At 39.2% G+C, this 12842-nt stretch overlaps 1 protein-coding gene across 1 annotated transcript in view; it reads left to right on the forward strand.

Moving 5' to 3' along the window:
• Positions 1 to 6708, forward strand: part of LOC148013479 (nuclear factor kappa-B-binding protein) — a 60375-nt gene extending 53667 nt beyond the window's left edge. The window contains exons 5-11 of the mRNA XM_087667595.1: positions 2608 to 2673; positions 2760 to 2895; positions 3034 to 3194; positions 3381 to 3510; positions 3805 to 4676; positions 4875 to 5583; positions 5923 to 6708. Of these exons, the coding sequence (XP_087523721.1) occupies positions 2608 to 2673; positions 2760 to 2895; positions 3034 to 3194; positions 3381 to 3510; positions 3805 to 4676; positions 4875 to 5583; positions 5923 to 6135 (2287 nt within the window). The 3' untranslated portion in view covers positions 6136 to 6708. The remainder of the gene's footprint in view (positions 1 to 2607; positions 2674 to 2759; positions 2896 to 3033; positions 3195 to 3380; positions 3511 to 3804; positions 4677 to 4874; positions 5584 to 5922) is intronic.
• The last annotated feature ends 6134 nt before the right edge of the window (positions 6709 to 12842 follow it).

Here is a 12842-nt window from a genome sequence, read left to right on the forward strand (position 1 = left end):
GGTCAGTAATTGATTTTGATAAGTTCTTTGCAACAAATCTCAGAATTTTCTCTCTCTACAGCATTCTCTCATCTCCTTCAGCCTAGGCTCAGCCATTCTCAGCAATTCTCAGCCATTCGGAGGAGATCTCAGCCATTTTTGGTGGGCTGATCTGTTATTTTTGGCAATAAACCCTAATTTACAGCAGAAATTAGGGTTTAGCAGCCACCTTGGGATCCATGCCAGAGATTGAAGGCTCAAGGGACTGAAATCAGTAGCTGATAATTGAAGATTATCAAGGGATTTCAGGAGCCAGCCCATCCCAAATTGATTTGGGGCAGCATTTGGCCAGCCAAGGGTCAAATAGGAGAAGAAGTCCTGGGTGAATCAAGGGGCAAATGACCCAAAAGGCTTGCTGGTCATTTATGACAGCAAGAGCAATTGGTTAGTAGGAGATTGAAGAATCTCAAGTTGTACTCCTTCCAATTGAATGAAAGCTAAAGAAATACTGCAAGGGGCGCTAGTTTTGGGGCCAATAGGGAGTCTACTGTCCAAGAATGTTATGGTAAAGTGTGTATTTCATTTTATGTGCATTTATTTATTGCTGTAATTAAGTGCTTAATCGGGTTAAACCACCCTATCCGAGAAGGAAGGTTGGTTATAGAGTCCTTGAGCAGAAGATGTATGTTTCATAGCCTCTTGGTTTTCGTGTGCGGGGGAAGGAGGACCATGTCTACAGATTGTGGAAGGCCCTCTATGGTCTAAAGCAAGCTCTTAGAGCTTGGTGCTAGAGGATTGATCGATTCTTTCTTTAGATTGGCTTCCATTGATCCGCTCATGACCCAACCTACACTTCTAAGTTGTGGGTGATAGGGGTGTTTTGCTCATCTTGTATGTGGATAATCTTGTCATTATAGGGAGCCATACTTGGGAGGTCGATCGTACTCGGGAGATTTCGCAACAGGAGTTTGACATGACAGATCTAGGGATCCTTTATTTCTTCCTTGGCTTGGAGATTTATTAGATGGCACATGGTATCTTTGTTTTGCAGCATATGTACATTTTAGAACTTCTCTCAGAGTTGGGTATGGCCGATTGTCGGTCTCTTTCATGTCCCATGGACCCAAAGTTTGAGCTTTTGGTAGTTGGAGTTCCCCTTACAGATGCCTTTGGTTACATGTGTCTTGTTGGCTCCCTCATTTGGCTTATTCACACTCTATTGGATATCTCCTTTGTTGTGGCTTTGTTGTCTTCTCTCATGACGACTCCCACTTAGGAGCCTTGGCGTGTGGCCTTGCACGTTCTCCCTTATTTGCAAGGGACTTGATCCTATGGATCATGTATGGAGAGGGGGTTACTTTCTTTGGTTGGAGTGATTCTGATTGGGTAGGTGATGTGGATTCACAAAGGTCCACTATAGGTTATGCCTTTTGCCTTGGATTGGGAGTTATCCCATGGAGCAACAAGAAGTAGCCTACTATAGCCCTTTATTCTACAATGGTTGAGTATCAGGCCTTATGTTCTAAGCTATGGAGGTGGTTTGGCTTCGCCGTATGTTGGTAGAGATTGACTTTACTTAGCTAGGACCTACGGAGCTGCATGTGGACAACTAGAGTATGCTAGCTTTGGCCAAGAACCCTATGTTTCATGCTTGCACGAAGCACATTGAGGTTCAGTACCACTATGTTTGAGAGCGGATCGTGGATTTCGAGTTGGCGGTGGCCCATTGTCCCATGGAGGATAACGCAATAGATCTCTTCACAAAGCCTTTGCCCATGGCTTCTATGCTTCATCACATGAGGTTGTTGGGTCTTTAGACACTCCCAAGATCTAAGAGGGGGTGTTCGCCTGCCAATGTTAGCCAATGTTAGTCATGTCACCATCTTGAAATTTAAAGAACCATTGAAGTAAGATAAAACAATTGTGAGCTGCTTGTATATTTGGCTGCCAGTTTCACCTTTTGTTTTACTGCTGCCTAAAAATACAACTAGAAACCTGAACACAATCTCACACTTGTATACACAATGGGTGTACTTGCTAAGTGCAATAGACTTCCATTGGCCTAAAATATCAGGCCAAGACTTAGAATTTGTTAAATTAGCTCTAAAATACCATGCTGTTACTCTGATGGTATGTGCTGACATATTCCACCAGTGGTTGAGCAAGCTTCTACTTTTGCTGTGTGCAATCTGTGTTGGGATGTCTTCTGTTTCTCCTGTATATTGGACTACCAAGATTATTGAGAAGCACTCTAGATTTGAGCAGAACCATGCTGATCTGCATGTGTTTCCTCTTTTAATGTACTTTGGCTGTTTGTGGCACCTTGATCTATTCGCATGTGAGACCATTTACTGATATGGCTATCCTCTGCTGCACTGTCAAATGATTCCTTTCCCTTAACTAGAAAGTGTCTGTTTTATTTATGTATGCAGGCACTCCATGCAATTGATCTTGTGGCTACTAGGTTAGCATGCTGTCAGTTTCCTTTTGGTTGTAACTTTGTAATTTCAGTTGCTTTACACATTACATGGGGATTGTTTAATTTTAAAAAAACCCTAAAGAAAATTATATAACCTAGCTATATCATTGTTAATCCAAAGGTTTAAGGTGGGTTTCAAATTTCTGCAGTTGCATTAAAAGAAAGACAGTTGAGAAAACCATGGAGACCAATGCAAATGTTGGGAATGTCTCACGGTATGCCCCAAGTCACAACTGCCCAGTCAAACTCTGTTCTTGTTTTTAATGGAATTGTGAGTGACTGCATCTTTTCTATCTTGAAGGCAGAGGTGTAAAAGGCAAAAGTTAGGAATTCAAAAAGAGGCGATAAAGAAAGCAGCTTGTTTGTCTACAGACGATGTGAAACTCGCCAAACCCAAGGATATTGATGGCTGTAAAGAGTTGATATATACTTTGAGGGTGTGTTCCAGGCTTTGTCTCTGTTGTCTTTTCGTGATTTTATGAACATTCACTATCCTTCAGTTTATTTTCAATCTGATCTACTGATCTATCTACTGTTCAATTAGCTGCAACTTGCTCAAGGTTGAAGTCCTGCAGGTGAGGCGAAAACAATATCTGAACATTAAGCATCGAGAAGGAAAAGGAGAAGAGCTTTTGCTGGCATCTCTTAGTTCAATACTTGGAGATCTACAGAAAATTGAGATTTATCGCATTGATGTTGCCAATGAAAAGCCAGCACCAAAGGTTGTCAAATTCTGGTGAGATGCTTTTTATGGACCCTATTTGACATGAAATGGCATACTGAGTGTACACAAGCACATACATACATTGCATGCATTCTTCGGTGTGCATGCACACTAATGAGGAGACAGGTGTATTACAGAAGGAAGTGTATCCATGTGTTTGTTGATTAGTGTCTTACAAGCATTTGTGTTATTTTCAAGGTCTTCATTGGTGGAGAATGACATTCCCTCCGCTCATGCAAATTTTTATACAAGAAAAATGCATAAAGAAAGGCTTGCCAGGATGGCTGCTGCAAGATGTATGGAGAAGCTTTCTTGTTTCCTTCACAAGGTATGTAACTCTCTCTTCCAATGCACATTGAAAGGGGTTCAGTTTGCTTATTAACTTGCTGTCAAACATTTGAATTGTTTGCAACGTTTGTAGTTTTTTTAGCACTGAAATTACAGGTGTTGTTGCATTAGTATCTGCAACTCTATGCTCCGATTGTTATTATTAGATGATTCAGAATACAAACGTCCTATGTTGTTCTGCATCTTGCTAAGCCGAGTGCTTGTTTGACAGCACAAAGTCAAAACTATCAGTGTTAACCACCAAGTATTAATTTATGAAGTCTTACATATGCAGGAAGACAAGGGTGAAGCAAATAATGACACTACCACCTCTACCACCTTTGGTGGATCAGCAACTTCACAAGAAAAATGCAGAATTGTAGAGCATGATCCACATTTTGTAGCAGAAAATTCCAGAAAAAAACTCTTCTCAACATCAGAGTCTTCTGTTACATGCAATGGTAGTTTGTTAGGGATACAGGCCACGGTTGACTCATCTACAAGCTCAGTGGAAGTGGCTCAATTTTCTAGTCAGCATTTATCACCAAAGTTGCAAGCTTCTCACAATGTGAAGCAGGATCATGCATGGTTGCACTTTGACCATGATGCTTATCTGGCATCAGGTCAATCACGAGGAAGTTTTGATAGCAGTATTGGAGAACACGAACAGAATTTTGTAGGAGAGCTACATTGTCATGTATTGAGAGAAGGTGAGGCTAACCTTGCAGAATCAGATAATGACGTTTCTAACAATAATGAAATCTCCACCATCAAAAACATCTGGCCAGGTGATGATATAGACACAGAGGAGCTACAATCACGTGATGAGAAAAAACCAGACTCTTTGCTGAGCATGGAAGTTTCAATAAATTGGGATCCACGTTTAAAGCTTGGAAGTGAAGATTCCACTGTTCTAGCTGGCAGAGCTGAAAGTGAGGAAGTAGAGCAGGGAATTGGAATACATCTTGGTGCTCATTGTAGTGGGGTAGATAGCCAGGTGCTTGATATGGATCTGATGTCCACATTTCAGAATCAAACACTCAAACTCTCAGGGAACAGCTTTATGTTTGGACATCAGGATCCTGCATCGCGTTATTCTGACATGAAGAATGGGGATGACAAGAAAACACACAATGAACTTTGCAGAGATGAGCACCACCACGACAGGTACCAGTACCAAGAAACACAAGCACCTTCAAATGAATTATCCCACATGACTGATGGTTCCTTGAATCATGCTGTGGATCATGCACACTTGTTTGATTCTCATTTGAATGGCGTTTTCAGGACAGATAATATCTCTCCTTGTAATTCAATTCAATCTAACAAACATGACAGTAGTCATTCATTGGTGCTGTCTCTCAGGGACTACAAATGCAGTGGAGACAAGAAAGATGTGAAAGAATTAAGATTGCTTGGGGATCATAGGACAACAGAAAAAGGTGACTATGCATCAGCATCCCCCAGAAGTCAACATGGGTTACCTGGTCTCAATTTGGGACAAGCTACACACATGCGAACTTCTTGTTTTGGTGATCAGTTGAAGCAAAGGCAACCATCCTTATTCTCAAGTCAGGAAGAATGCTCTCCTGGCAATCTTTTGCCAGGATTACCGGGATGGTTCAATGGTTGGCAGATGCCTTCCAATAAAACCCAATGCTTCAATTCTCTTCTCAGCTTAAAGAATCAATGGGATGTGGGTCAGGCTGGAGTTCAAGAAAATTGGCCTTACATGGGAGCTTTCCTTGATCCTTTCTTGTCAAATAATAGGATTGATGCAAGCAGGAATTCATGTATGCTTACAAATACCTATCAACAGTCTCAAAATTCTTGTCTTTCTAAGTACAGGCTTGCCAGACATGAACCAAATACCAGATCTTTCCCTAATAGATCATATTCCAATACAGGAGGTAGTCAAGATAACCATGGTCAAATTCTAAGTCCTCATGCCTTTAGGTGGACTGGTGATGCAAGCAGAACAGCTTCTAACGAACATTGGTTGAATGCACCCTCTGAATCTCAGCAGATCTCGCTGTCTGAGCAGAAAATGCTACAAGAGCACCTTCAAAGAAAGGTGAGCTCACATTATGGTGCCTCATGGTTTTAAAATTTTGTTTGCCCCCTTTGGTATTGTGTGTGTGGCAAATGGTTTTCACCAAGCAACTCCATAGTTTGAGAATGGCTGTGTACTTTTTAAATCTTGGTAAACTCTAAAGTTTAATGTGTCAAAGAATGCTTTTTGCTTGTCACCAATTCACTCATATTTCTGCATTACCATAGGATGTTGTGGACCGTGGCTTTAGATCATTGACATAACATCCTCTATGTGACATTATGGTCACATTAGCGAGCTTTGCCTGTTATATAAGCAAGATATCTTAGTCTCTAGTTCTTGACATTTTTCATGTCTCAGGCCACAAGCCCTTGGCTCTCATTGATTGGTTTCATGAATTCAAAACGTGTTTGCTCAAGCAATCTGTGGTGGCTCCTCTTCATCATGAGCATTGAAGAAGAGCTACTGCAGAAAGAACCAATGCTTGAGCAAATTGTGTTTATGGAAGGACAAAGACATGCCTTTTGTATAAGTATATGGCAAGGGAGACTGGAATGTTGGCCTTTTACATGAACCTATCATCATTAACCATGCTAGAGGCTTGGTAGCCTAGTGGTTAAGCTCAGTGAGCTTGTTGGATCCAGTGGCGACATTGTGGCTTGACCCATGCTGTCTCTTGAGGTTGGGTTTGTAGCCTGAATTGCTGCTGGCCTTGACTCTTTTGGGACTACGGTGCTTTGCTGTGTCCTTGCATCTTCATGAAAGATACTTGAGGCGTTACTGCATGTATCTCATTGCAGGGCAATGTGCTATGTAGCTAGATACTAGTATTGTAGGTCATTTTGGATACATTTTCTGTATTTCTTAAGATGTGGACATCAAGCATGTTATTGGTATCCACAAAATATGCCCAAAGGTATGTGCAATTTGGGCCATGTAACATACATGCTGTGTCTTTCTTAAATTCTACAATGTGCTGACCTAAACCTTGGCTTTTCATGAACATTGGTTTCCACTTTGAGACTTTCGCTTCTTTTTCATAAGAGCCCATTGCGATGGGGTGAAAGATGTCTACACTAGCTATTGGTATTTGAATTGTTTTTCACATTGTTCCATCAAGCAACTTCAGCTCTTATTGAATCTATTGTGGTGGTTGATTTTAACATATAACAAAATTAGACATTTCATGTGCCCTAAAATTGACTTGTTTGCTTTTGCCACTCTAGAAGATGATTAACAATATGTTCTAAAATTTCGTAATAAGTTGGGTGCAAGTATATAATCCAAGTCACTTTGGAATCTCTACTTACAATGCACATTAAGGCTACATTGATACCCAACCCAATCTTTATAACACCCATAGAGAGTCAATCAATGAAGCCTTATTCTCATTTATCTGCTTATTGATTGAGTTTTTCTCCATTGCCATTTTGAAAACATATCTAATAGGTGATTAGCCCCTCTTGTTTCAATCAAATGAGCTCTAATATATATTCCATCTCAATTAATAGAGGTTCGATTCAATGACTTCAAGATTCTCTTTTCCTCGGCCATCTATTGCTTAAATTCTTAACTAGTATTCTGATTGTTCTTGCTCTTATCTCAAGTGTATATTCCGAGGTGTAACCTCTTATCCATTGGTGATGCTTCTATAGCAATGCAGTTAAGTTCCAAATTTCAATTTTGATCTTTACTATATGAAATCTTGTGATTAGACAATACTTACCTATTGTAATTAGTTGTAATTACATTATAGTATCTAAGATTAGAGAAGGGTGCGAGTAGGGTGGGTACCATATAGGTGCTATGTATGGCATTCATCCTTTGAAATCTTGAAGCCACTTGAAGGAAAGAACCTTCAAAATAGGGTTTAGTGACAATACCAATTTTGGTTGAAAAAGATATTCATGATATCCCTAAAATGACTCGTCAACTAATAGTGTCTCTACCATGACTCGTTGAAGCACTACAATGGGTGTGAAGTTTGGCATATGAAAGAAAATCGGAAGGACACTTGGCCTAAAATCAAAAACCAAAAAATAGGACCTCCTAATTGAATAGTAAAGTAATTCATACGTGGACCTTCTCACATGGAAGGTAAAGGTAAAGCAAATTTCATGAGATTGGTAATCTTTGCAGTGGTAAGACGACGAAGTCGAGTGGATTACACAATGAGGTTGGCCCTCTTCGCTTTTCCGTTCACAGATTATTGCAAAAGAGGTTTGGCTTTCTCAACCCTTTCATTAGGGCAATTTGGAGAGGGGCTTCTTAATTTCTTTCTTGGTGGAGTGCTCATAGATTTCATTCAAAGTCATTATGTTGAATATTTGTGGTAACAGTATTCATATGGAGGTAGAGATTGGTCAAGCAAGATGAAATTTAATTTCAATATTTTTCAAAGGAAAGGCAAACAAGTTGTACCTTTCACTCTACTATGAGGGGTTTATTGGTGGTAACTCCGGAGCCAAGGCCATAGATTTGGGAGTAGTTTAAACACCAATCCTTTCAAGTAATTTGTATCAGTCGTTCAAAAAAATATGGTTTTCATAAAAAAGAATGTTCGAAGTGATTACATTCACCAAGTTCTCAATCCTATGGTCTATTGTAAAGCAATTGGTTATGCCAAATTTCCTATAAGGTTGGGTACATTCAACTAATCTTTTCAAGAATGTAGGAGCTAGTGGAAAAGACGTGACAAGAAATATTGAAAATAACCACCATTTGGTTTCAAAATACACCCAAGGAATGTACCAAGGATGGGATTATTGGGTGTAACAATTTTGCTTTCCCTTGTAATATATATATCATGCATTTAGAGAACCGTTACATTTCTTGCATCTTGCTAATATAGGTGGTATGGTTTTTAGGAGCAAGTACCCATGATATGTGGTCATGTGAGGGGTGATATCTTGCCTTCCGCCACCCGGAATCTTAATGTTGGCAAGAACCCATTGCATTTGAATACCTAGCCCTTAAAGTTGATTATTTTTGTACATAGTTGAATTCATATTCACAAACTTGCTCAAAGTTCTACATTACATGTTGGGAACGCCCTTTAGCTTTTACTTCTAGAAAATAAATGAACAGAAGCTTGGATGTCAAAGATTTCATGAGTTTAAGTCCCTTAATATGATCCTAAGGTGGACGTTACATAGTTTGTAGAATGGAACAATTTTTTTTGGAACTACTAAATTTTGGTATCTATTTTGACTAGCTCAACAAGTCACATGGATGGAATTCAAGTTGGCATAATTAACAATCCATCGAAAGTTCTTGGAACCAATTTTCCAAATCTACAATTAGTTAGCATAATATATGCCACCTAGCATAAGATATGCTCAATAATCACCAAGGATGAAAATTTAAGTTAGCATAATCTAGAACTTCTTAGCATAAGATATACTACCACATATGATACGCATACTAGCAAACATAGACATGAAGTGCTATGCAAATATGCCATTTAGCATGATGGACAATGCTAAATAAATGACAAAGTGTCCAAATTAGCATGACAACTAGCATAACTAGTCGTGGCATTGTATATTTGTGACATTCAAAAAATTTCAAGTATAAAGTCTCAAGCTCACTGACCTAAAACAAGCAAAAAAGGATCCTATATGGTCTTTGATGTTTGTACTACAACTCTCGAAGAATACTTTGATCAACTTGCAAATCTAGAAAAGGGTTTAGTTTTATTTGCTATGCAAATACTTCAAGCATATTTTCATGTTCATGCAATCCAAAATAAAGAAGCTAAGCATCCCATTATCTTAAATCCAAACTCATGTGATAATGCTTCTAATCCTGTATGCAAAAGAAGTAGCTAAGGGACTAAAATAGCTCTAGGAATGGTGTTAAGTTAATTTATTACTCTCCTTTTGTCTCATTGTACATTAGGTGCTCTACACCTAGTGTCCTCCTAGTGCTTTGCATTAGGACAAGCACTATGCACCGCGCTTTGCACCAAACTTTGAAGCACCATTGTTACTATTGGATTACACATTGAAAGGTGTAAAAGAAGGAAAGAAGGGTGGTCTATAACCCATGCATGATATCTCTTAGAATGTCTTGTCCTCAAGCTTAAGTTTGGCGCTTTGCACTAAATTTTGAAGCATCATTGTTACTATTGGTTTACACATTGAAAAAGTATTTATATAATTTTATATCTTAATGTATTATGAGCCTATATATCTATATAGTATACTGCACATTTTTGTACATACATATATATGTCAACATACAAATGTGTGTATCATAAATAAATAGATATATTTATTTATTACCTGCTCACAATCACACCTAAACTCTCGCCTATATGCATGTCAACCTGAGCAATGTATGGCCCTCTATTCAAATCATTGGCCTCATTGCTACCCCTTTCTCTCTCGCTTTCTTATCACACACACTCTTCCCCATCAACAAGCTGATGGTGTAGTCCTTCATGTCACACCCCATTTTACATACATGTGATTGCTTAAGGACAAGACATTGTAAGAGATATGATGCATGGGTTGGTCTTTGTCTAAACCACCCTTCTTTCCTTCTTGCATGATTACGCATGGCATGATTCAAATCTCACCATGGAATGGAACATTTACGATGATAGCATTAGCATTGACTTGGATAAGACTATGATCTTGTGCCTCCAAATTTTTTAATGAAAATCGAACATGGGTCCAGATAACGTGGACTGGTTCATTTAAGAATGCTGCGAGCAAGGAAAAAAGCCTTGGACCCTTGGAGAACATTGCCTCTCCGGTTGCCCCACCATGGCAGACAATCCATATCCCATGAAACTCCCTTGGAGGCGAGCGATGGCGTCGTGCCAACAACGCTTTCTCTTGCCCTAAGTCAGAGCACCGTTTGGAAGGAGCAATGGCTTGTGAATTGCGACACAATTTGCCGTTTGTCATTGCTTGCTAGTTTCTCCACAATCTCACGCTTATCCATTTTTCTGTGGGTGCGTGCAGAAATGGAATCATGGAGCTCGTTGCATGATGATATTCTGTTGCATCGTAAGCTGAGTCGGATGTTCGATCCGCCAATTTCTTCACACAAACCTACCATTGCGATACCTAACAATTTCCTGCTTTGTTGAAGTTGCAGCTCTAGAGGAGCTCGAACTAGCAAGAGGAGCTTCATTGAGCGCGCAAAGAAGCACAGAAGAGAAACTTCATTACAACGTAGCATTCGACGGTTTCTTACTTCGAATTTGTGTGGCTCTTTCATGGCAGCCGCATATGCGTTCAGTGATCTGCCAATTGTCCTTGCGTACCCGCATTCCCTGAAAATCCATCCACTTATTTGTCATGATACCCCAGCCGTGCGGGTTCTCAGTTGATCACCAGCCTCCTCTAGTTTCGTGGTCCGCGTTCATTGACCCAATAATTTCTAAAATTTGAAAGGGTCGATTTGCTCATGCTGCAAGGACTGCTTTGCAGGTCTGTGGCATCGATGGCACATGCATGCATTATTGTTCAAACTTGTCCTGCCTGCGCACACGGTGTCCGACTGCATTCACTTGTCTTATGTCCATGTAAGTCTTGTTTGAATTGCTTTATATTATTAAAGTGCCGCATGCAAATTTTCCTTATTCATGATCAACACGATCCTCCTGTTTTCGATTGGTTACATGCAGGTGATCGTGAAACACAAGACTTTGACAAGATCTATGAAGGGTGTACTTTTGTTCCACTTTGATGTGATACCTTTGAGTTTGGTGAGGATCTGCTCCTGTCCTGTGTTTCAGATCCAACATTTTCTCCCTTTGGAACTTATAAAGAGATTGTAGATGGTTTCAATTCTATGTAATATATTTCGCATGCTGAATTCTATCCATATTTCAGCATATACATTCAGGCAGACAGCTGTCCTTTATTTCAAATTTAATTTTACACTTCCGTGTTTAGGATGTGCTCCTCATGCTTTGAATTCTATTATGGCTTAGAAAGATCGCACTACAATGTCACTTTGAAGCAGCACTTGCAACATGAAGATTGATCACACTACAATGTCATAGTAGATTAATTCCCAAAGATTATGTGCATGTAAAGTGAGTCCATGCATGTGAAGTGAAATTGAATATGTATGTACAAAGATAATCAAGAGGTCTGAGGTGTATGTGCATATGTGAAGTGTATGGTGCCTACAAGGAGTATGTACAATCGCACTACAATGTCATAGTAGATTAATTCCCAAAGATTGAAGTTGAGACTCTGAACTCCAAGTTCTGAGCGCAGCAGAGTGAAGCGTGCTTCATTGAGTCCTTTGGTGAATATATATGCAGTCATCTGATCACTTGGACAATGTTCAATCATGATCGTGCATTTTTTTACTTCATATCAAACATAATGATAATGCACTGTAATATGTTTAGACTTGTTATGTTGAATATAGTCTTTAGTAAGACTAATAGCACTTTGGTTATCACATCGAAGCGGTGTGTTGGAGAGAGGAGGATGGCCAATATCTGATAGAACTTGTCGAAGCTATACTAACTCTCGAGTTGCTAAAGATGCAGCTCCATATTCAACCTCTGTAGCGGAAACAACACAACATTGTTTCTTGGTAGTCCAAGAAAGAAGACAACCATTGATAAATAAACAATTTCCACTTATAGAATGCATAGATAAGTGAGAGCTTGCCCAATCTACATCTGTATAATCCAAAAATTGAAGTGAAACTAGAGAATCAGAGTTTTGTTGGCACTGATAAATCAACCCAAAATCTTTAATGCCTTTCAAATACTTCAAAACTCGTTTAGCTGCGATTCAATATTGAAGGCATGGAGAATTAAGATGTTGTCCAAGAAAATTTACAACAAAAAGAATATCAAGGCAAGAATTTAAGCCAATAAATTGAAGACACGCATCAAGATTAGCATAAGGTTGATTGTCCATCATTCTGTAGAAAGTGAGAGTTTTTGGTAGAGCTCACAAGACAAGGAGTACTAGTAGGATGTGCAAAACCCAAGCGAAACTTTTGAATAGTATCTTCAATGAACTTTGTTTGATGCAATAATAAAACACCCTTTTCTTGATAGCGTTGAATTTGAATACCAAGACATGAGTGTATGTTTCCAAGATCGACCATGTCAAATACAGAAGATAAAATCTTTATTTGTTGAAGGAAGTTGAGATTGTTAGAAAGAAGTATGATATCATCCACATATAAAGCAAGAATAACAAAACTATCATTGCAGCGCTTGACATATAAGTTAGGATATGAAGAACAATAGATACAACCTTGTTTTGTAAGAAAGAGATTAATCAAACTCG

This window comes from Lygodium microphyllum, chromosome 26, assembly GCF_053477565.2.
Source record: "Lygodium microphyllum isolate KBCC chromosome 26, Lygodium_microphyllum_v1.1.10, whole genome shotgun sequence".
In the NCBI taxonomy this organism is placed as follows: domain Eukaryota; kingdom Viridiplantae; phylum Streptophyta; class Polypodiopsida; order Schizaeales; family Lygodiaceae; genus Lygodium; species Lygodium microphyllum.